A 23396-nucleotide genomic window follows, 5' to 3' on the forward strand; every position below is an offset into this window, starting at 1 on the left:
AATGATACAAGTTGTGGTACTTTATCCTCTCACATTTATAATGGATTTTACCATGAATTTAATTAATGGAATCTATCATAAATGTGAGAGAAGAGAACATCACGTGACCATACTTAAAAAATACTTAATAATTACCTCATATAACCATTGTTCCACATGGGATGGACCCCACAAGCCGATTCATTGAGAAATGTGGTTACATGCATAAGATACATAATATATCATTAAACAATCAATAGGTAAGGAGATATTAAAAAAAAAACAAAAACAAAAACAAAAAACAAACTTGGACACATATAGATTTTCTTAAGAGGCCTCTCAGTGTTTCTGGGCTTGTTCGGCTGGCCCAATACCTCACTACATTTAGATTTTTTTTTTCTCATTTTTTAGAAGCACTCCACCACCGCATATTTTATCTACAGATAGAGAAGAAGAGAGCAGAGTGCGTTGGAGTTGGAGTTCGTGAAGCCGGCTGGGTAATGCTAACTTCCCAGGCGGGTGAGCAAACGAAAACATGGTGGCCCTCACAGCGAGCTTCGCAGCAGCAACAATTACAATGGCGATGGCGAAGAAACGCAGTAGTGGGGCAGTGTGTTACGCTGAGTTGTCGTTCCCTTCGTTTCTCCCAAAACAAGTGGAGAATATCAAAGACACTTTCGCTCGTAAGCTCGCCACGAGGATTGACAGACTTCCTGTACCTGTACGTAAACTCTCTCACTCTTTCTTATTTGCCCTTAGAATTTTGTAGCGTTGTTTAATATTTTAGTGCCTGTGTAAAACAATGCTAAAGTATGATACTATATATTACTACCTAGAACATTATTTTATACTATGTGCATATGTGTGCGTGTGTTTGATTCATTTTGTCCATTTCATGGTTTAAGGTTTTTAAATTAAAGAGAGACCTAACATGCATTGCACTTTAAATAAAAGTTGAAACTGGACAAGTGCTTTGGGGCATAAAAAAAAAAATGGAATAGGAGTAGAGTTTTTCAAAATTGCTTTTCTTAACTTAAATTAAAATAAGGGTAGTCAAAAAGAGATACTATTAATCTTTCAAATAAGATTTCTCAAACACTTTCGCAACAAATTATAGGTATAGGTAGTAAGTTGTTTGTAGTTCTAATTTAAATCTATTACTGAAGTTACTTTTTTGCTCACTAATAACAGCTTGCAACAACCTGCCGCTTATTATTTGTTGTAAAAGTGTTTTGAAAACATTGTAGACATGACATTTCTCTTCAAATAAGCTTAAAAGATAAGTTGGGAAAATTATCAATATTATGTGTAAATTCGTCCTTCAAAGAAGATCATACTACCCATTATTGGGTGTGTCCATTTGGGACATTCCAAAATAGAATAGAGAACTAACAATATAGATATGATGAATAGAATTAAGAGAATATTTAACTATTTAACTATTATTTTAACATCGGCCAAGCCTTGCATTCCCCTTTTTCCCAAAACTATTCATGCATTTACTTATTTCCTAGACATTTTCTACTTATTATTGATTTTTAGGACACTTATTGTCCATCTAATCTTAAGGTCGGTTAACAACTTAACTCTAGAAGTACAGTAGTTATATATATATATATATATATATATATATTCTATTAGCTATTAGCTATACATTATGCATTAGGTGGAATAACAATACATAATGAATAAACATTCTTTGTCCCAACGTGGGTGTTCCATTTTATACTCCACCAATCGCAGCCCGCCACTTCTCCTGGTTTTTCTTTATAAATTAATTGAAGTATAAGGTTAAAAAAATTATATCTGACACATGTCATACTATAGTTGGTAGAGTATAAAGTGGAACACTCTTAGCGGGATAGAGGATTTTTCTTCAATCGTAACATACTTCCTGTAGTTTCTACTTGAGCCTACTTGACTCCCAAGATATAATATTTCCTATTTGTGACTGCATATATCCTTTTTAATACAATGTGCCTGCCAAAAATTGCAGGTCAGCTTCTCGGATAATAGTATCATGAGTAGTTGTGTGAGGCCATTAATACAGAGCAAGACAAGTCCAGTGGTTCTTCTCCATGGTTTTGACAGGTCTTTAGCATTACTGTTTTGAAAGATGTCATTTGCTTAATTTGTCTATGGAGTTCACCACTAGATCTTATTATTCAGCTCCTGTTTAGAATGGAGGTACACGTATCCGTTGCTTGAGGAGGCTGGTTTAGAGACTTGGGCTGTGGACATACTTGGTTGGGGTTTCTCTGATTTAGGTTTGTTTTATCTGCTCGTGTGTGTGTGTATTAGTGTATATATGGGTTTTTTGGCCTATTAGCAAAATAGCATTTACTTGGACTCTAGACATACTAGGCATATCCTTTCTTGGACTAAAGCTTTGTTGTTGTTGCGTGTTTACTCTTTTTTAAGAAAAAATGCTTTGTTTCTTGTTTCATGTGTCAGAAAGGCTTCCACCATGTAATGTGGCATCTAAGCGTGAACACTTTTATCAGGTACTTCTTATTGGTTCATGGATGTCTTCTATTCTTGTGTATATGAAGGAAATCTTATCACCAAATTTGTATTGTGATGGAAGCTTTAAATATAATAGGAAGCCTAAAACATACATATGACACTTTGACAGCTTATTTGCGTGTCCTTTATAAGTGATATGGCTAAGTTTTTCTGGCATTGTTATGAAGCTTTGACAGTCAATTACATGATTGCGTTTTATGGGCATATCATCATGTCATTGGCAGAAGAACCTATTTCCAGTACATAATGATAGCACCTTGTTCACATACATCTTGTTTTATCCTTAAATGGACTTGTCTCATCTCAACAACAGCTTTGGAAATCACACATCAAAAGGCCAATGATATTGGTTGGACCAAGCCTTGGTGCTGCTGTTGCAATTGACTTTGTAGCTAACCATCCAGAAGCCGTGAGTATATTGAATAATTGAACTTATGATTATGAACCTCAATCCACCCTCTAACGTTCTATGAAACATCATTGTTTCTAGTTCACCTTTTTCAGGTTGAAAAGCTGGTTTTAATTGATGCAAGTGTGTATGCAGAAGGCACAGGAAATCTAGCAACTTTACCCAGAATTGCAGCATATGCTGGGGTGAGTCTTTCCATAAATCTATTAGTCCAGACAACTAACAATTTTAAATTATTTCTGCTATCAAAATTTATTTAAGGCCATCACGTCATAAAAGTCATGTTTTTTTTGCTTATTGCCTGAGCCTTAACTTATGTTAATATTGTTTTATTTAGAGGTTTCCTTTCTGTTAGTGATGTCTTCAGTCAATTTATTTATTTTTATTGTTAAGTACACATGCATTGCTCAAATGGCATCTCTCCTCCTTATAGGAATAAGCTGGAGGTGAGATCATGGCTTCTTCAAATGAATTATATTATTCTTTATACAAACCACCTGACTACTTTCCCTCATATTGCCACTATCCAACTCAATACCCTCTGCATGAGTGCTTAGCCACCCATGATCCCTTTCGTTAATCATTGATTATGATGCTTTTGTTTAGATGTTAATATGGACTAATTTTTTATCATATATAAAGCTTGTATACTTGATTCTCAAATGTCGATACATAGTAATGCTTCAGGCTTTTCTATGAGAGGCTTACAGGACAACGAATTCTCAAATAATTTTGATCAGATATAAGCTTCGCATCATGCTATTCTTATTAATTTACCTGAAGGGAAATTACGAAAAATTGAAACTTTCTATTTCTGAGGTCCATCAGGTTTACAAGAGCTGATAGTGGATAATATATGTAGTGAGTTGTTACCTTCAACTCAGGGATATTTAGAGGTTTTCCAACCAAATATACAACTGTTGCCTCTTGCTTTTTGGACTTGCCTGCAAAAATGTGATAGAGGAGGAGCAAGCCTTATAATTGCCTCAGCACCTTGCATTTTGGATTTTTTATTCATGGTTCATGTCGTACAATCTATAATTCTAACATTTTTAATTACATGTGAAAGTGGCTCAGAATTAACCATTAAACATCAAAGATCAACTAATGCGGATGATATGTTCTGGTTTGTATGCTATCCTTTTATTCATCGCCTAACATTATAAAAACTGTTGATTGTATTTTCTTCTTTAACAGCACGTATTATGACTAAGTACTTTGCAATAATGGATTCTAGTATTTTGCTGATACAAATGCAAAGTAGATAATATGACCATAATTGTCTTAAAAAAGAAGAAGTTAGATGTTAAAATTTAAAAGCAAAGCAAAACAAGCTTTCTTTAGTTATGCCTAAACCTTTTTTTTTTTGTGGGGGGGGGGTGGGGGAGTTTGTATCATACATTAATTAACAATGACTGTGGGCACTCTTTTTGGATCAGGTCTATTTATTGAAGAGCATCCTGCTGCGCTTATATGTAAATGTTTTGGCCTTTACTGGCATCTCATTTGGTACCAGCTTAGATTGGGCTAATGTGAGTGTATACTCAGAAAAAGTTCTAGTTGTTATAAAAATAAGAGTGGTGCATTGGTGATCTTGGATCTAATGATATTTTTTTCCTGTTATCTTATCTAGGTGGGCCGCTTGCATTGTCTTTATCCTTGGTGGGAAGATGCAACTGTGGATTTTATGATTAGTGGGGGTTATAATGTTAGTGCACAGATACAACAGGTATATTCCAAATTGCGTTGCCATTTAAATCAACAAATTTTATTGTGTTGTTTTGTCCTGTATATACAAAAGAGGACCCTTGTTATAAAACAAATGGAGTGGGAACAACGCTTAGAGAAGGGAAAACTTAAGTTTGTATAAAACAGATATCTCTGGACTATGGTGCATGTGAAGGAGAACATTTGATGGTTCATGGAAAAGGACATTGTGTTCAAGAGCTCATAGATCCTTCATTCACTTTCAGGCATTTCATTTCTCTTATTGCATGATCTTTTTAACCTTCTGGTGCCTCAAAAGATGGTCAATAAAGCCCCACAGCAACTTCTGAATGATCTCCAACATGGGAAATTTAATTGGCAGATGCAACTGCCCTGGTTTTTTTATCTTGCTCGTTAATTTGTGCTGCTCTTCCCAATCTCTTTTCTGGATCCTTAAGATCTTTGAGAATTTTTTTTTTTTAAATAACAATAAGAATCATTTTTATTAGAGGAAATTTCCAACCCCCCCCCCCCCCCCCCCCCCCCCCTCCTCTCTCTCTTTTGCTGGTGTAAGAGCATGTGGCAGGTGTCCATGCATAAGTTTGGTAGATCTAAGCATGAAATTTACTACAAGTTGCTTGTCTTCCTCACATATCATTGGAGTTGCTATTTTGAGCTCTAAGTTGTTAAATAGAATTATCCATAACAAGATTATTTATAGTTGTACTATTTGTGTATGAGAGAGAGAGAGAGAGAGGATTCTGATGGGAGTGTTCGTTAAATTTTGTGTGGGAATGAATCTGCCTTTAGTTCCAGAAGAAGGTTTATTGGCATACACTAAGCTGTGTTCGTGTTTTTACCTCTTCACCCCCACCCCTCTGCCCCCTTTTAATGACAATTTCATATCTCAATCGAACACCACAAAATTTTACCGTCTCTGAAAGTGCTGTTTTCAATTTTATTTACCAGGTAAAGCAGAAGACACTTATCATATGGGGTGTGGATGACCAGATCATTAGTAACAAGCTTGCAGTGGTTAGTTTATTTTATGGATATAAAGCATAGAATTCAACTGATAAGTAATGGAAAACATGCTCAGGATTCAGTTGGAATAACAGATTTTTGCTTAATTCTTTGATGCATTATGCAGAGACTGCACTGTGAACTGCCAAATGCAACTATACGTCAAATACCAGATTGTGGTCATCTTCCTCACGTCGAAAGGCCCAACTCAGTTGCCAAATTGATTGTGGATTTTGTTCAAGAAGATTGCTATAAAGAGATTGAATGTGTTTCCCAATATTGAAGTCCACTTTCAACTAGTTCAAGAGAATTTTTGTAAATGTAAAAATCTGTCACAATTTGCATTCCATTTGGCTTGAAGGTGACAAGCCATCTTTATATTATTTATTAGGCAAGAAACTTATTCGTAATAGACATAGATGCTGCAAATCATTTTATTTGTATGCTTTAAACTCAATTAAACATATAACTTATTAACTACGTCCTGCGTAGAAAACTATTATTATCAATTTCACATCCATGTGATGCTTCAATTACCCATTCCAGAGTTGCTTTGATTTTAGGGACTAATCTTAATTTCCTATATTTGCATCCTATTGTTTTCTTACCAAAATGGAATCTGCATCCTATTGTAAATTTCTTGCTTCTTTCTACAAATTGACGAGGAAGTTGGATAGAAGCACAATCCTGCATACTTCAGTATGTAAATGGTTTAGTGTTTTTCAAGACTCAAAGGACTCCTGTTATCATTATTATGTGTATCCTGTTTTAGTAATCAAAGTTTTAGTTTCAATGAGAAATATTAGCACAATAACCTTATCTTGTAAAGAGTTTTTCCAAAAACTAATTTACACTTTATTTATGTGGCAACTTTGATTAGTAGTCTGTTTAAGCTGACCCTAAAATTGTTGGAATTGAAACTTGAAAGACACTATTATGAGCCTTTATGTATATGACACTGCAGGTTATATATAAAAGTAGGGCCTTTCAAATTCCTGGGGCTACAACTGGCCAGGAATCATTTTAATCGGAAGGAATGGCAAAGATCGTATTAAAACATCTTCCAGTGTTTGAATGTGTGATATACTTGATGTTTTGGCAACATGTCTTGCAAGATATGCTGATGATGAAGCTTGGGACTGCAACTCTTGTTAAACAAGATTTTCACATTTCACATGAACAATTAGACCAAAACACATACATCTGCTCTTCTTTTCCTTTTATGAGCAGATGAATATGAATGCAATGCTTTCTGTATGTGAAGGATTCATGCTCTACCATTAACTTGCGTATCATCTCACCCAGTCGTTGGCTGCCATGATTCCCTGGATGATGGGAAGTCATTTTAAGTTTAGAGGATTAATTACAGGTTTTGATACTTTGGCAACACTGCCCAAATTAGAGGGGAAAATATGTATTTAGGCTTTTTAGCGAAATTAAAAAATGTTATCATTAGCCAATAAAGGTCCCACTACTCATTATCATGCATCCGAATCTATTATATTATCACAGATTTTTCATTTTAGAACTTGTGAGGTCACTGAGTTGTAAATCATTTGATTTGGTTGGTAGTTCACGAGTCTCTCTCAAGTTCCAACACTGTGAAGCCAAAGCATATGAACGATTATTATGGCCATGCACGTCAAACTCAATTATTCTGACAAGGGTTTGACACTTGTTGGGCCCAACCATGTATTAATGGCACAGAAGGTGAAATCTCTTTCAAGTGAAGTTAGGAGCGTAACTTTTGCCATAACTTGTTCACGTGACAAGTTACGAGTAATGGAGTTGTAGATCCATCACTTTTACACCACTTTTACACCGTTACTCACAACTTGCTACATGAACAAGTTGTGACAAAAATTGCAATCCTAGCATTTTTTATCTTTTTTTGACCTCCAAGTTAAACAATTCTGACATAGACATGCCACGCCTCTTTTCTCCCTGGCTTAGCTTTTATATAAAGAAAACAAATATCAAAATAGGCTGCCAGGTATTTTGCCTTTCATCAAAAGTGCACCTAGATTGGTACAAATGTAAACATCATGGGAGATGGGTAGTGCTTCCTTTTTTTTACCCAAAAAAAAAAAAAGTGTGTCCTTTTCCTGTCTGATGAGTCAAATTTGTCAAAAAGATCAACAAGAAACGTGTTCAAATCATATTATTCTAGCTATATCAATGGATCCCTCCACAATAAAGGTTTCCTTTTTCCTTCCCCTTCACTCTAATGGTAAACAAAACACATGACACAATAACATTAAAGAATACATTTGACAGAAAAGAATGCATGTGACTTGTGATTAGTCTGTTGAGGACCAATAGCGGTTTTGTGGCTTTGTGTTTGCTTGTAGCAACAAAAACATGCTCAAATCAAGCACCAAGACAAAGAAATCATTGCCAAAGAACCATAAATCAACCCCACTAGTCAATACCTCCCCTCTTTTTTTGAACTAGGTGTAGTATTATTATCAGGCCCACAGCAACACTAACCAAAGGGTCAGGCCCAGAGAAAAGAACAGGTTAGTGCCTCTAGTGATGAGAGGTAGAGTAGCACTTGAGTCATTGATGCCAGTAGAGCCACTTCCTGTGGGGCTGATTCCTGAGCCGAATACTAAAGGAGTTGTGGTGCTTGTGGTTGGAGTTGAAGGTGTTGTGGTTGGAGTTGTAGTTGTGGTTGTTACTGTTTGACTGAACCAAGAAAAACAACAATGTATATTAACCTCAAAACCATACTTAATTGTGATCAGATTTAAAATAATTAAAAAAAAAAAAAAAAACAAACAAACCATTCATACTACCAAAACACAAGCAATTTGTCCTGCAAGCTTAAGCCCTTAGGAAAGTATAAAATTTAAATATCTAACTATTATTCTGACACTTTTTGCTGTGACTGAGCCTTAACTTCCCCTTTAATAAGTGAAACGCAACATGGGGAAGTTAAGAAAATATGTATGACACTCATTTAATCATCTAACAATTATAAGACACTCAAAATATTCTATCATTTAGCATATATCATGCAGAAAATAGAAGTGAAGCTAAGATCTGGGGAGGAAGAGGACAAAAGAAATTGTGAAATATCTACATCATGAAAGCTCACCAGCTGTAATTGAGAAGCAGGCTCAGGATTGTAATGATAACAATGTGAAGATATGAAGTTGTGCTAGATCACTTTTCTGAATCACTGTCCAGAAATTATTTAATCCACCTTGAAAAAGTTAGTCTAATACTAGCTAAATATCACAGAACAAAGAGCAGGGAAGTAAGCTTTTCACAAGCAGAATTCATCAGCAAGAATCTATAACCAAAAGAAATAAAAATGATCTTTGCGCACTGATCCAAAAAAAAAAAAAAAAAGCTCTTTGGGCATGGGAAAAAAGTCCCTACATAAACAAACACAAAATTTTCCACAAATTTTAAACCAGATTCAGTCCACAGAAGTGAGAGTTTTTCATTTGAAAATAACATCTGAAAATTTTTCCTTTCATGAGAAATTAAACCAAAATGTACACTCAAAATGACAAAGATTTATTATTTGAAGTAAGAACTAAGAAACCATACCTGGGGCTTGCTGGATAAACACAACTAGCAGAAGCTACTGCTATAAATCAATCATCCAAAAAAAAATTGAAATTAGTAAAATATTTAGTTCACAAAAACTGCTGGTGGATGAGTGTCCAAGCCCAAAGAGACTTACTAGGGGCAGTTTGACCAACAGTGGCAGTGCCTGAGAAATCACAGCTTCCTTGAGTCTGACCTTTTTTTTGGAAATAGCTGTTCACAACATAGTCACAGTAAATTTGATGCAGAACAACCGGAACAATTGAACAGTAAAATTAAAAAATAGGAAAATACATGGATATTACCTTGGAGTCAACACCAAACAAGGAAAACCACTAGAGTTAGCACCTAGAGATGTCTGGAGTCAACACCAAAACAAAGAAAGGAAAAGGCTACTTTTTTCATTCATCTAAATTTTCAACTATATTACAATAATTTGCAGGTAAAACTAAACCCTAATTCTAATTGGCACAAGAAACCTTAATTGCCTTATTACAAAAATAACCTTGCTTTCAAATATTAAGATACTAATAGCCTAATAAACTGCTAGGATGTAAAATATAAAAATACAACTGACTTGCAAACATAAATAATACTAAATAAAAATAAAAGTCTTCTTGAGTGTTTTGCATCATAGCTCCACCCTCAAGCGTAATCCAGTATGTAGCACCTATAGGAGAAAAATGGAAATTATTATTATTTAAAAAAAAAAAAAAAGATCAGTTAGTTCACACAAATCCCTCCCACCCCACCTAAAGAAGAGAGAATAGGCAAATAGTTTGCACAGGAAGTTGAGAAAATCAAAGGGAAAGGGCACCATATAGTATATACTCTCCTGCACTATGTTGGCCATATGCAAAGAAAATGTTTTTTTTTTTTTTTTTTTTTTTTTTTTGGGGATAATTACAAAGAAAAAGTTTTGTCGTTTAAATCCTTGTCAGATGGAGTAGGAGAAAACAGCAGAACTCCACACTTTCTTGAGAAAACCATGTACCCATTTCACTTTAGCAGGAAAGATAAAAGAGAAAATGGCAAACATGATGTGAACCAATCCCCAAAAAACCATGAGTCGTGAGGACCCTCTAAACCTTTAAATATGAGGTTTGTGAAAATAGAGGACTCAAAAAATCCAGGAGCTTATTTGAATGGCCATAAGGGCTAAGAATGGCACGAGATACACTAGAACAGCCATGATTGATTGAAGATTGTGTTTGAAATTTATGAGAAAGTAACTATCACTTATGAGAGTTGGTTGAGATTGAAACCAAGATTTTGAAATTTATGAGAAAGTAACTATCACTTATGAGAGTTGGTTGACATTGAAACCAAGATTCGTAAGTGGGTTTGTGATAGAGAGAAAGAGTTGATTTTGAGGGCAGTGGAGATTTGCTAGACTATAGTAGGTGTGAAGTGCCTGTATCTGGTATGCTTTAGGAGGCCTTTAATGTTTTTTTACATCATGTATTAAACTGTTTATTAAATACTTTGTAGTTTCTACTATAAGATTATAGATATATTTTTGTTAAGAATGAGGAGAGTGTTATGGTGAACTGAGCAAGCTGGAGCTTTTTTCATGTATTACTAGAATACCAAGCTCCCAATGTTTTGCAACAATGCTCAAATCATGGTACATCTAACTAGAATGGTAACTCTGGCAAGAGAACAAGAAATTAGCAAAAGGAAGATAAAAATTTATGTCTTCCAAAGGACTATATTAAAGGGAAGATGCAATTTCACATGTTCCCGCTAAACACCATTTCAACTGATGTGTCAGGGGCAGTATAAATTTAAGCATAGTATGATCTAGGTTGACCATTACCCCCAACACCGCCACCCCTAGCCCGCCCGGCAGAATTGAAAAATTATCTTAAGGTGTAGACAGATAATAATTCTTATAGCTAAATGTAATGATGATGATGTTTCTGCAGCCTTCCTGCTAGAGTAGAATACATCAAACCTTATCACGAGAACTCAAGGGAATCTATTTTATTTGAACCTGAGTACTTTCAAGAGGGTAACAATACTAAGGCCAAGTGAAGTATAGACAATTCGAATGACAATTCTAGACCTTTGCATGTGATGAATTTGCAGAACTACCGCCAAGTGCTAACAAACCGATAGGCCAAAATTCTGATACACATATAATGCCAAAAGTAAAACACACCACCACCAATGAGATAATAAGGAAAATGAATTTTTTTTTTTTTTTGACAAGCTGTAGTATCCAGACCTCTTCAACTATCTGACAATTCTCTCGGGTGTATGCAATTCTCCGTCCCACACACACCAAATTATTACAATGAGGAATCCCTTGGAGGTGGCCCCAAAATGCTAGCAAAGGGAAAATGAATTCAAGTGCACCAAGTTGTGCGTTTAACTTATGAGAGAGGAAGAGAAAAGCAGTATAAGCTTCTAACTGCTTGTTTACATTATTTTTGTGCAAAAAATTGAAAGTATTTTGCATCCACCTGTATTTTTCAAAGATGATACCAACATAGCCACATAAAATTGTAGCTAAGAACTCATTTTCCACCTTGTAATTACGTGGAAGAGGATACTGTGTGATCAAAAGGACATTATCTTCTTTTTAACTATGCAACTTGGACTTAAATCAGTAATCTCTTGAGTGTGACCCATTAGATGTTGATCTTCGCCTGTTTAAAAAAATTATATGCAACTTTTTTTTTGCTAAATTAAATTGTTGGGGAGATAACACCTTTGGAGAGACTCTAATAGAGATTAATAAAACATACAAGGACACCACTCAACCCAAAAGCTTAAGCCTATAGGTTTGGCTTAGCATCCCATTTGGGACTTCGCTACTTAGCTAACCACACCACACACATGAATATTCCAACACATATGCCACTTGATAAATACATTATATGCAACACATTCAGCGATAATCAAAGGTATACAACATAATACTTTTTCCAGAACAGTTTTAAAAACTTCTTACCATTAAAAGATTTTGAATTTAGCAGCAAATCAAATGACTGATTTCCTTCTTTAATTTTAATTTTTCTGTACATTAATGTCCTTTCAAATTGATTGGTACCCAATCATATAAAAGAGCGAGGTAATTTAGAGAGAGAGAGAGAGAGAGAAGGATGTGACAAAGACACTGAAAGATGTAAATGAAACAATAGAACTAAAGGAAGAAGACATATCTTGGCGTACCTTGGCATATTTCTTTGAAGTACAATCAGGAGGTCTTCATTTTCTTCCACGGTGATGGATTGAAATCAGCATCTTCGTTTACAAAGGCTGGGCTATTGAAGACAAACGCATATCTGTCATGGTTCCTTGATATTCATTCACGGTTGCCTAGGATGGTGTTGGTTGGATAACATTGGTGTTGCATTTCTGGTCCATCAATAAGCATATCTACACTCATAATTTTGGTGTTCCCTTGTAATCTCAAGTAATCTCACATAAGAGTCATACTCTTTGTTTAGACGATGGGCTAAGCTGGTTAATGCTGATATATATGTCCAAGTGCGAACCGCTTCCACTTGCGCATCACAAGATCTTGCCTTGTTGATCTCACATAAGAGCCGTACTCTTTGTTAAGACGATGGGCTAGCTGGTTTATTCCGATATATATGTACAAGTCTGAACCACAACCACTTCCACTCGCGCATCACAAGGTCTTCCCTTGTTGATCTCACATAATAGCCGTACTCTTTGTTAAGACGATGGGCTAGCTGGTTTATGCTGGCTTTAGTGTTTGAAACCATAGCTTCCTCTCATGCCTCCCAGAGGACTTTCATCACCACTACTACATACGAAATGAATTCATCTATGGTGACTCTTTTTGCTAGTAACTCACTTGGGGGATCAATTATACGTTCAATGAATTCCATAACAGATTGAGCTTGGATCATTTCAACTCTAAAACCCCATTGACCACCATACCACAGTCCTTTGGCAAAGGGACAGCTTTGAAATAGATGTAAAACAGAATCTTCTGCTACTTCACAAAGAGGGCAATAAGCATCTTGGGTTTTAGAGCTTTCGACCAGCTTCTGCTTATTAAAGGGGAGGACCCCTGCAGCCACTCTACATAAAAACATTTATAATCATGCATCCAAAGACACTTCTACTAGTCTTTCCAGAATGCTTATGCGGGCCCTGGAATTCTGATAACATTCACATGCTACATGGACTCCACACCTTTCTATTGTAACTTTTACTAGTTTAGAATCATAATTTGAAATTTTACATTGAAGTTTAATATGATGAAATCCTTTTTTTTTTTTAAATACTGACCAACATCGACCCTCGTCAAAGTAAAACCACATAAATGATGATGGATCCAAAATTTTTTTCCGACACATGAGCCTTTCTTTACAGCCATTGACGAAAGCGTACATAGAACAAGTAAAATTCTTAAATCTTTTTGGCTTATTAACCTTGATTTCCACTTTTAAAGCAACACACAGAGCAAATGCTGAAGATTTGAGGCCATTATAAATAGAGAATGATATGGAACTTCCAACACTTTGATGGTTGAACCACTCTGGAATCCTAGTTCCTGGAAGTAAAAGTTCATATGAATCTCTCCAATCTAGTGGAAATTTAGATGCAAGGTCTGTTTCAAATTCAGATGCAACGTCCATTTCAAATTCAGATGTAGAACCTATTTTAGATGTATCATAGTCCATTTCAGATAAAGAGTCCTGATTCGATGGTCCCATTACACATGCTAGATTTTGGGGAAGCCCTACCATGTCTCCAAACTGCTTGCAATTAGAGAAAAAAAAAAAATTGCAGATTAGCAAAACTAGTTATATATTTGGGAAAGTTAACCAAAATTGTTTCTTTTAATATAACTTTAAGAGAGAGACACCTGACTTAATAATCTTCTTCTTGATTGTGAATCCAAAGAATAGCAGTTTCTTGCGTCTACATATTTGATACTTGGTGGAAGCCTTGGAATTTCTTGAAGCTTACAGCAGCCTTGAATGTTGAGGTAACCTAATTGAGGAAATCTGCTTCCAATTTCAGGGAGGGTAGTAGCGTTGCTGTTACAGAAATATAATTTGGCTAATTTGGGGAGGCAACCAGGAGTGTCCAAAGCCTTTGGAAAATTTTCCCAATTAGACATATGAAGAAACCGAAGATGTTGTAATTTAGAAAAGCTACTTGGAAGATCTGTATAGTTTTTAGAACTTATGTGTAATGATGAAAGGCTAGTGAGATCTCCTATGGATGAAGGCAGTACTAATATCTCCGTTCCTTGCTGAATTTCAAGGAAGTTCTCAAGACTTTCACAGCCAAAGAGACGAAACCGTCTAAGAGATTTCAATTGAAGGCTTCTTGGAATAATTTTAAGATTTTTGCAACCGTTGAGGTTCCATAACTCAAGCTTTTCAAGAAGTCCAACAGACTGATGAACCTCAACTAAATTTTCACATCTCGACATATCCAATTCCTTTATGTTTGGGGCGATCACTGATAAATCAGGTAATATTCTAATGTTTTTACAGTCCCGGAAACTCATATATTTCAAACTTTTGAACCGATACCTCTGTAGAAGAAGAAGAAAAAATTGAAATCTATTAAGCTTCAACAAACATTAAAATACAGCTTAACGAAACAATAATATTTTATATATGCAAATGATCATACCTCGAAATGCTCATCCAATTGAATGTGACTTCCATGCATTCTGAGTGCAACAAGATTTTGAAGGAAAAAATTGGATGGAAAGGAAGTTAATGAAAATCCATACCACTCAAACAACCTTAACTCATGGGAAAGAAATTCAAGGTCTTCAGAAATTCCATTACGAATTTTCAGATATATGAGATTTTTCATCTTTTTAAAATCTAATTGCATGTTTCTTTCCTCTGGCAAGTCCACCGCTATACCTCGAATTGCATTCCATCCCTAATTGGACAAATCATTCAGTAAAAAACATTATGTAAAAGAAACAGCCAAAAATATAACAGGTTGTTAAATTTTAAATAAAAGCCACACTAATATATGATATTTTCTTAAACATTAAAAAAAATATAAAAGAAAAAGAAATAAAATTCACTATGTCCGCTAGTTGAAAAAAAGGGAAAAGATAAACCAAAAGAACTTACCTTATTTACTTGAGGAGCACCCTTGTAACACAATAGCCTGCTTTGTTCTAATTTTTGTCCCATTTGCTGAATCAAGTCATGCATCCATAGTTTGCCATCTCTCCTAACAGCTATGAGACACTTATCAATAAGTCTTTTAATATCATGATGTGGTTCATTGCAATAGATACTGGTTAGTATATCTACAACAAAATCCTTCTTTTCTCCTTTAAGGAAACATGCAATATCAAGGAAAATCTCTTGTTGAGGTTGTTCCAATCCATCATAGCTTATTTTGAGTATTTCTTGTATATCTCCATTAGGATATCTTTTATATTTTTCTAATGCACTTTTCCATTCATCATTAGTTTTTCCATACAACTCTGCACCAATGATTTTTAGAGCTAATGGAAGACCTTTGGCATAATGTATAAATTGGTTGACAAGTTCCAAAGAATCTTCATCAGGTCTATTTCTTCCAAAGGCATGTTGACAAAAGAGTTCACGAGATTCGTGAACATTTAATGCCTTAACCTTGTAGTACCTTACACAACAATATTTTTGAAGAGTATCTAGCAAGTGTTTATCTCTTGTTGTTATAATAATTCTACTTCCAGAAGCAAACCGATCAAAATTTTCAAAAAAAAATTCTATCTTTTCTAGTTTTTCCACATCATCAAGAACTACAAGAATCCTTTTATGATACAGCCTCTCAATTGTCATATTGTTTTCTCTAGATGTACTCCCAACCATCAAATTTCGATACCCTAAGATCTCATTACAAAGTGTCTCTTGCAGTTGGATTACAACATCATTTCTTTTTGATTTTTCTCTAACATTCTCTAGAAAGCTGCTTCCATCAAAACGATGACGAATTGTGTCAAATATAGCTTTTGCAATTGTTGTCTTACCCACTCCAGGAAGGCCATAGATCCCTAAGGTACAGGAAAAATTTGACTGAAGATCTAAACACCGATATATGACGTCACTTATGCGAGAATTTATTCCAACTAGATATTTTGTAGCAGAAATTTTCGTGCAATCTAATTTAACACTTAAGATCTCTTCAGAGATATCTTGGATAATTTTGAATTCAGAGGGGCCGTAGCTGCCAATCACATAGCATTAAATATACGTAACGAGTTAGACAAGAAAAAAGAAATACATTATACGCGAAAAAGGACTAAATTCTTTACAGGTATGTGATCAAAATAGAAATATTTATTATTATTTTTTTTTTGAGAAAAAAGAAATATCTTTATTATATGTTCTTCCGTTCCTAACTTTGTATCATTGATCTTTGTAGCATTACCGCTATGTGATCAACATAGAATACTTTCATAATTTGGCGATAAATATATATATATATATATATATATATATATATAAAGAACTACTCCCTCCGTCCCACTTTGTTTGTCCTCTATTCCATTTTGGGATGTCCCAAAATATTGTCAAGTTTTTAAAAATAAAAGTTATTAATTTACTAATGTTCCTATTATACCCCTATTTTATTAATAATTCAAATTTTTGATAAATTTATTTAAGGGTAGTTTTGGAAACTTATACATTTTTAAAAGGTAAACAAGATAATAAATGATGTTCCCTTAAAAAATTTGACTTTTCAAACAAGTCAAACAAAATGGGACGGAGGGAGTATGAATAAACAATTAATGCTAATTGTTTTTGGGTCCTGTTAGCAGATGTCCATTGGGCATTTGTTAATAGAGGTAAAAGCGGCTCCACATTGGGTTTAGGCTCTAGGGTGGTCACAGAACAACACCCTGACCTGAAAAATAATTATTATTATTATATATAATTTTTTAAAAAAATTATGATTGTTTTATCTTTAAAAAAAATTTGTGACCTCCCTAAATTCATTTAGGCCCAACATAATTAAAGTTTGGACAAAATTTCGCAACAAACTTGTTTGTAGACTAAGCCTACAACTCCACTCAATATATTTTTTATTGGATGTGAATTTTGACAAATCCACCTTTGAATTACATTTTCTTTTTATATCCTCCATATTTGCAAAATTTCAAGAAAATCAAAGATCAATAACTATGTCATAATCAAATGTTTAAATTTTGAGTTTTGCAATCTAAAATTATACATAAAAAATAAATTTATGGATTGAATAGTAAATAATATCCAATTGGCATGAAATTTGATATATATTTTTTTAAAGAATATAAAGAATATACAATTTAACAGTTAGATTTTCAAAATATGTAACCATGTTAATTATTTTAGTGATAGCTGTAACCTTAGACTACAACTAAGTTTGTAACAAAACTTTTTTCATAAATTTAATCGTCTTAGCAATATATTAGGTCCTTACAAACAAAAAGAAAAGGCCAAGAAAAATTTTATTTAACTAGAATTTTGAAAGAGATGTAACTTGAAGCATTGATAATAAGATTATTATGTAACGACTTCAAAATAAAAAAATTCGTAGAAAGAAATTGTAAGATTTTATGTATTTAGTTTTTTTTTTTTTTTTTGAAAAATATGTTAGATTTTGTATAATTTAAGTTTCTTAATGACAATCCTGAAAAAATTCTTACAATCGCCACTGATTTATGGAAAGTTTTTATACTAATTTTATGGGAAATATAAAAAATTATCAAAAAAATTAATTAATTTTTTTTTTCCATAAAAAATTTCTAAAAATATTCCCTAACTTTTCTCATTATTCTTAATACTAAATTTGGTGGTGATACCAAACAATTAAAAATCATAAAAGTCAAAGAGTAGTCATTAATACATACTTGCCCTTGTAGTGATGACCAGTAAAGTTGCTCGCCCTAGTTAGAGCCTTCCTCCATTTTTGCACCTTCTTCATATTATCCTCAATTTTTTTTTCATGTTCTTTTAAATGTTTTCCAAATTTTCCCTTTTGATGGCGTACTTCTGCTGGATCTACCTTATAAAAAATTGGTATCACTTTAACCATTTGGCCATTTTCCTTACACTCAATAATCTTGACAAGTTCATCCAAGCACCAGGTGGAAGATGTATAGTTTTCAGAGAATACAATTATCGAAACCATTGAACTTCCAATCGCTTTGATAAGTTCAGCAGAAATTTCTTCTCCCCTTGGAATCCTATCATCCATGAAGGTCTTAATCGTCCTCATTTCCAAAATGCCTTTCAAAGTGCTCGTGAATCCCATGCGAGTATCTTCACCTCTAAAACTCAAGAACGCATCATATTCATATGCCTTGTTTTTTTTTTTTTTGATAAGTATATTCGTATGCCTTGTTTTGAATAACCATCCTTAGAATAGCCATTGTGACGGTCCAAAAGATCTAAACAGAAGAGGAGAAAGAAAGATGTGTTAAACCAGGCATAGGAAAGTGAATAAGAATTAAAAATAAAATATTTTTTTGATACAATACAATTATTCCATACGATTCCCTATACAACAACAATAACAAACAAACATCAGCTAGTGCAGCCCAACATAATTTGAAGTCTATGGCGAAAAATTCATGTGGGTCTTTATATATGTAAATATTAATTAAATAAAATTATTTAATACAAATCAAATCATTGTTAATTTGATATATTAAATACATAATTTGATGAGTAATACCAAGTTAACTAATGTTAATTTCACATAGAAAATTGAATATCATTGATAAATCATAAATTTTAATAAAAAGAAATAAAAATACACTGATTAAAAAAGACACTATATTTTAGATATATAACTATGCATAGTTAAATAGAGTGGTAGAGTTTTCTCAAAAAAAAAAAAAAAAAGAGTAGAGTTGTAGAATATTATTTGGTATGTGGCTAGGATATTGGCTTATGAAACTTAAAATCTCAAACTAGCGGAGGATATTAATCTAATCGGTGATTTAACTGAAAAGTCTAATTTTTATTCATAGGACCCTTATCATATTTCTCTCAAGTTTTGTTCTCAAACTTTTTTTTATTAAAAAAAAAAAAAAAAAATCAGCGTGAAGACGAAGGAATCAACTATACCAAACCTCACAAAAGATTTCAAACTCTCCTATAAATTAGAACATAGATCTAGAAATAAAAATGAGGAAGAGAGAAAGGGCTCGAACCACAACCTGACAACGGCGGCGCGTCTACCAAGCCACTATCACTAACGGCTCTCCGGAAAGCTGGTTTCAGCCGAAGCAAAGCTCCTCACCAAAAAAGAAAGAAAAAGAAACCACTGTAAATGGAGGTTCAGCGCTACGATGGCGAACTGGTGGGGAGACTTGTGATTTTCAAACGGAAATTGCTTGGCTGTTTCTCGTGAGGAAGAGAAGGGAAGTAGTGTAATTTCCTATGTCTTGGAGGCTTGGAGCTCCTTGGAGAGAGTGTTTACTTTTTTGGTGGGAGATGACTGTGTTTACTTCGTGTCCTAGTAATATAATATTTTATCTTCGAGAGTGGGTTTAACTTTTTGGCGGGAGATGACTGTGTCTGTGTTTACTTTATGTACTTTAGTGCTATACTTTCTTTCGGAGACTCCCTTTTTTTTTTTTTTTTTTTTTTATAATTAATTAATTTATTTATTTATTTATGATGACTGATGAGCGTGTTTACTTTTTCGGTGGGAGCTATGGGTGGGTTTACTTTATCTTTATGTACTAGTGCTATACTTTCTCTCGGAGACTCTCCCTTTCCTATTTTATTTTATTTTTTTTTTTTTTCACATTGGGATTTTTTTTTTTTTAAATATTCATTTTTACACTCTAAAATAAAAACTGTTTATTTATTTTACAAACTTACTTAACCATACATCCAATATTTCATTTCTTAATTTTACATACAACCTAATCAAATAATATAGACAACACAATCAAATAATATAAAAAAGAAATATTAACGGATGCCCTTAGAACAATGATTAATAATCAATTTAAATAAAATTTTTATATAAAAAAAAATAATTAATATTTTGATTGCTTTTTTTCATTTCTAATAAAAAGTAATGTCAAAACTTTTTAAAAATAAATTGTTAACCATTGCCCTAAAGGTACTCGTTAGCATGACTCATACTGGTTTCTCTCTCTCTCTTCCCTTCCATCTCTCTTCTAACCAGCAACTCTCTCTCTATGCTATCCACCAAAATCACCCACAACCCCTACCAAAAACAACTAAACCACCACTACAAACCTGGCAAACCACCAACACCCACCACCATTCACCCAACAAACCCAAAATCAACCCAACAAACTCATACCAAACCACCACCACCATAGCACTATTGTTGATTAAAACTTACCACCACCATTGATCAAAACCCATCACCACCGTCGATCTACCACCTCCCCAATCATAGATTCAACCACTGAGGTCTTAAAGAGATGGACTAGAGAGAGAAAGGGGGGGAGGGAGACGAAATAGAGAGAGAGAGATGGGGGACTATGATTTAAATTATAATAACATGAAATTTTTATTTTTAATTATTAATTATTAATTATTTTATATTATTTTAATAATCTACCACATTTTTTTAATAATAAATGTACAATATTACTATGATTTAAACTCAATTATCAAAATATTTAAGAAATTTATAAGGATTTCCACTATGTGTTTTAAATTTTTTTATAATTTATTGTAATATTTGGTTTTTTGATAAAAACTTGGTTTACTCCGATTATTCAAGAATCGGTGTTGGTTTGATGATTCTATAAACTAGGGTTTTGTTTATGATGGCCAATAGTGTTTAGCATCTTTTTGGGTGAGTGGGAAAAGGTTTTCTAAGCCTAATAAATTCGTTGATTGAGTGTAGCTTTTCAAAATTAAGAATGCATACTAGTAGTTGCAATCTCGTTTCTCTGTAGCACTCTCAAAATACTACCACTAATGGTGATAAAAGCATTTTTTATGGAAAAAAAAAAGCAATAAATTAAAAAAATTGTGAATAGGGGTGTGCAGCCAACTCACCAATCCATCAAAACCAACCTAATCCAACCAAACTAGTTAGGTCAATTTTTAGGGATTGATGAGTTAGGTTGGGTTGTCGAAATCATTTTTGCTACTGATTGGGTTGAGTTTGGGTGAGATTCATAAATTCACTTAACCCAACCTGACCCACCTATATCTGATAAATATTTAAAACATATATTATATGCTTTTGTTAATTACTCTTTTACCCCTCTTCATAATACTATAAAACAAAAACTCTTAATCCATTTTCTTATTTCAACTCTTAATCTCTTACTCCCCTCTCTCCCTACTTAGAATTTATGTATGGTTGCACTACTACTTAGAATTATCAAAAGATGGCATGAGGTAGCAAACAATTGAAATTCTGTTATTCTATGCTTTGAATTTTTGGAAGATGATAGGGCACTTGTAATATTGGCTGTTGCTATTGTTCTAATGCTCAATTAATAATAAAATATATATATATATATATATATATATAAAACCTATCCAACCCTTGGGTCCAACCCGACTCATGTGGGTTGGATTCGATTGGGTTAGACCCCTGTGATGGTATGAGTTCAGTTGAGTTTTTTTACAACTCAATCATAGTAGGTTGATTTGAAAAAACCCTAATATAACCAGACACATGCACATCCCTCGTGGTTCAATCAGAGGTCTTCATTTTCATTGTTATCCCATCTCGTAATTATCCCCAAAAGTGATAAGATGATGATTAATATCATATTCTTTTCAAAGTACTTTTTTTTTTCTTTTTCTTTTCTAATAACTCCATATGATAGGTAGAGTGATGTTGGTTTTTACTTTTTACAAATGTGATGGGTTGGGTTGGGAAATTCTCAATCCGAGAATTGGATTGAAAAAAATCACCCAATCCAATCCATGCACACCCTACCGACAAGGAAATACACAAAAATTTTCCTCAATTATTTGATCTCTTACTTTTCACACAATTGCTCTCTTTTTTTAAGTGTCAAATAGTGGTGGCATGATACAGTAACAGGGACACACGGGTGTGTGTGTATATATATATATATATATATATATATATATATATATATTTTTGTTCCTTTTTCTTTTTTGAAGTGGTAGGTAAGCATAAGTTGGGGTACCATATTCAAAATTAATGTTAGTGTTAACTATCTTTCATTTGGCTCCTAACTAAAGGAACATTGCCTGAGCCTTAACTTATGTTAATATTGTTGTATTTAGAGATTTCCTTTCTGTCAATGATGTGTTCAATCAATTTATTTATTTTTATTGGTAAGAACATAGGCAGTAGGCACTGCTCAAAGGGCATCCCTCCTCCATGTAGGAATTGTGAATGCACATGCTGCTGATGGTAAGGTTGATGACACAGTTGGTGATAAGGCTGCTGGTAAACGACCTGTAGTATAGGTAAAATAGGAGGTAAACTACAGGTAGCATAGTGTAGTTGAGGAAGGGAGTAGTCTGCTACTGTTTATGTACACGTGTCAGAGTTTGGGAGCAATTGATTGAGAGTTAGTTAGGTTAATTCCACTCTTTACGGATCTGGTTACCATTATATATGTTGGGGCTTGTATCTGATTCAAGTAATGAATAATAACAGAATTTTCTTTCATCAAATCTCTCTCTCTCTCTCGTTCTTCTCTGTTTTTCCTTTATTTCTCTCTTCTTGCATTGCATTACTTTTCAGGAATAAGGTGGAGGCAAGAACATGGTTTCTTCAAATGAATTGTACTATTCCCTTATAAAACCACCTGAACAACTTTCCATCATATTGCCACTGTCCAACGTTGGGTGTTAAGTTAACTCAGCACCCTCTGCTTTAGTCATTGATTATGATGCTTGTGTTTAGCTGTTAATATGGACCCATTTCTTCTCTAATCTCTATACATAAGTAATGCTTCAGGCTTTTCTATGTGAGGCTTCTGAAAGAGGACATCGAATTCTCAAAAAATTTTGATCATATATAAGTTTTGCATCAGGTTAACAGGAGTTAATAGCGGATAATATGTGTAGTGAGTTGTTACCTTCAATTCGGGGATATTTATAGGTTTTCCAGCCAAATGTACAACTGTTTGCCTCTAGCCTTTTGGACTAGCCTGCAAAAATGTGAGAGAGGAGTAAGCCTTATAATTTCCTTAGCACCTTGCATTTTTATTCATGGTTCACCTTGTAAGTCGTACAATCTGTTATCTAACATTTTA

General features: G+C 33.8%; 3 protein-coding genes across 7 annotated transcripts; 1 reads left to right on the forward strand and 2 right to left on the reverse strand.

Annotated features, from left to right (window-relative positions):
- Window positions 1–388: 388 nt before the first annotated feature.
- Window positions 389–6184, forward strand: LOC126718992 (uncharacterized). 2 transcript variants are annotated; one of them, XM_050421460.1, is made up of 10 exons: window positions 389–700; window positions 1976–2070; window positions 2149–2246; window positions 2434–2483; window positions 2819–2914; window positions 3010–3099; window positions 4354–4446; window positions 4548–4643; window positions 5591–5656; window positions 5772–6184. In XM_050421460.1, exons 1-10 carry the CDS (start codon window positions 515–517, stop codon window positions 5925–5927), a joined length of 1026 nt encoding a protein of 341 aa, XP_050277417.1. In that variant the 5' UTR covers window positions 389–514; the 3' UTR covers window positions 5928–6184. The 2 variants fall into 2 exon arrangements, with proteins under 2 accessions (XP_050277417.1, XP_050277418.1); XM_050421461.1 differs by lacking the exon at window positions 2149–2246 and having other exon boundaries at window positions 2438–2483.
- A 1608-nt stretch (window positions 6185–7792) lies between these two features.
- LOC126718994 (PLASMODESMATA CALLOSE-BINDING PROTEIN 3-like) lies at window positions 7793–9480 on the reverse strand (the record flags this gene model as incomplete). Its single annotated transcript, XM_050421467.1, has 3 exons — window positions 7793–8332; window positions 9206–9245; window positions 9342–9480. Coding segments are annotated over 3 exons (399 nt in total), but the record flags the coding sequence as incomplete, so codon positions are not given.
- A 103-nt stretch (window positions 9481–9583) lies between these two features.
- LOC126718984 (disease resistance protein RUN1-like) lies at window positions 9584–19645 on the reverse strand. Of its 4 annotated transcripts, none has more exons than XM_050421447.1 (8): window positions 19368–19645; window positions 18054–18593; window positions 15301–16387; window positions 14840–15100; window positions 14063–14738; window positions 13848–13947; window positions 12386–13267; window positions 9584–9875 (listed from the first exon to the last, which is right to left on the reverse strand). In XM_050421447.1, exons 2-6 carry the CDS (start codon window positions 18455–18457, stop codon window positions 13874–13876), a joined length of 2502 nt encoding a protein of 833 aa, XP_050277404.1. In that variant the 5' UTR covers window positions 18458–18593; window positions 19368–19645; the 3' UTR covers window positions 9584–9875; window positions 12386–13267; window positions 13848–13873. The 4 variants fall into 4 exon arrangements, with proteins under 4 accessions (XP_050277404.1, XP_050277403.1, XP_050277402.1 ...); XM_050421446.1 differs by having other exon boundaries at window positions 14058–14738; XM_050421445.1 differs by having other exon boundaries at window positions 13621–13947; window positions 14058–14738.
- Between the last annotated feature and the right edge of the window lie 3751 nt (window positions 19646–23396).

Source organism: Quercus robur, chromosome 3, assembly GCF_932294415.1.
Source record: "Quercus robur chromosome 3, dhQueRobu3.1, whole genome shotgun sequence".
In the NCBI taxonomy this organism is placed as follows: Eukaryota; Viridiplantae; Streptophyta; class Magnoliopsida; order Fagales; family Fagaceae; genus Quercus; species Quercus robur.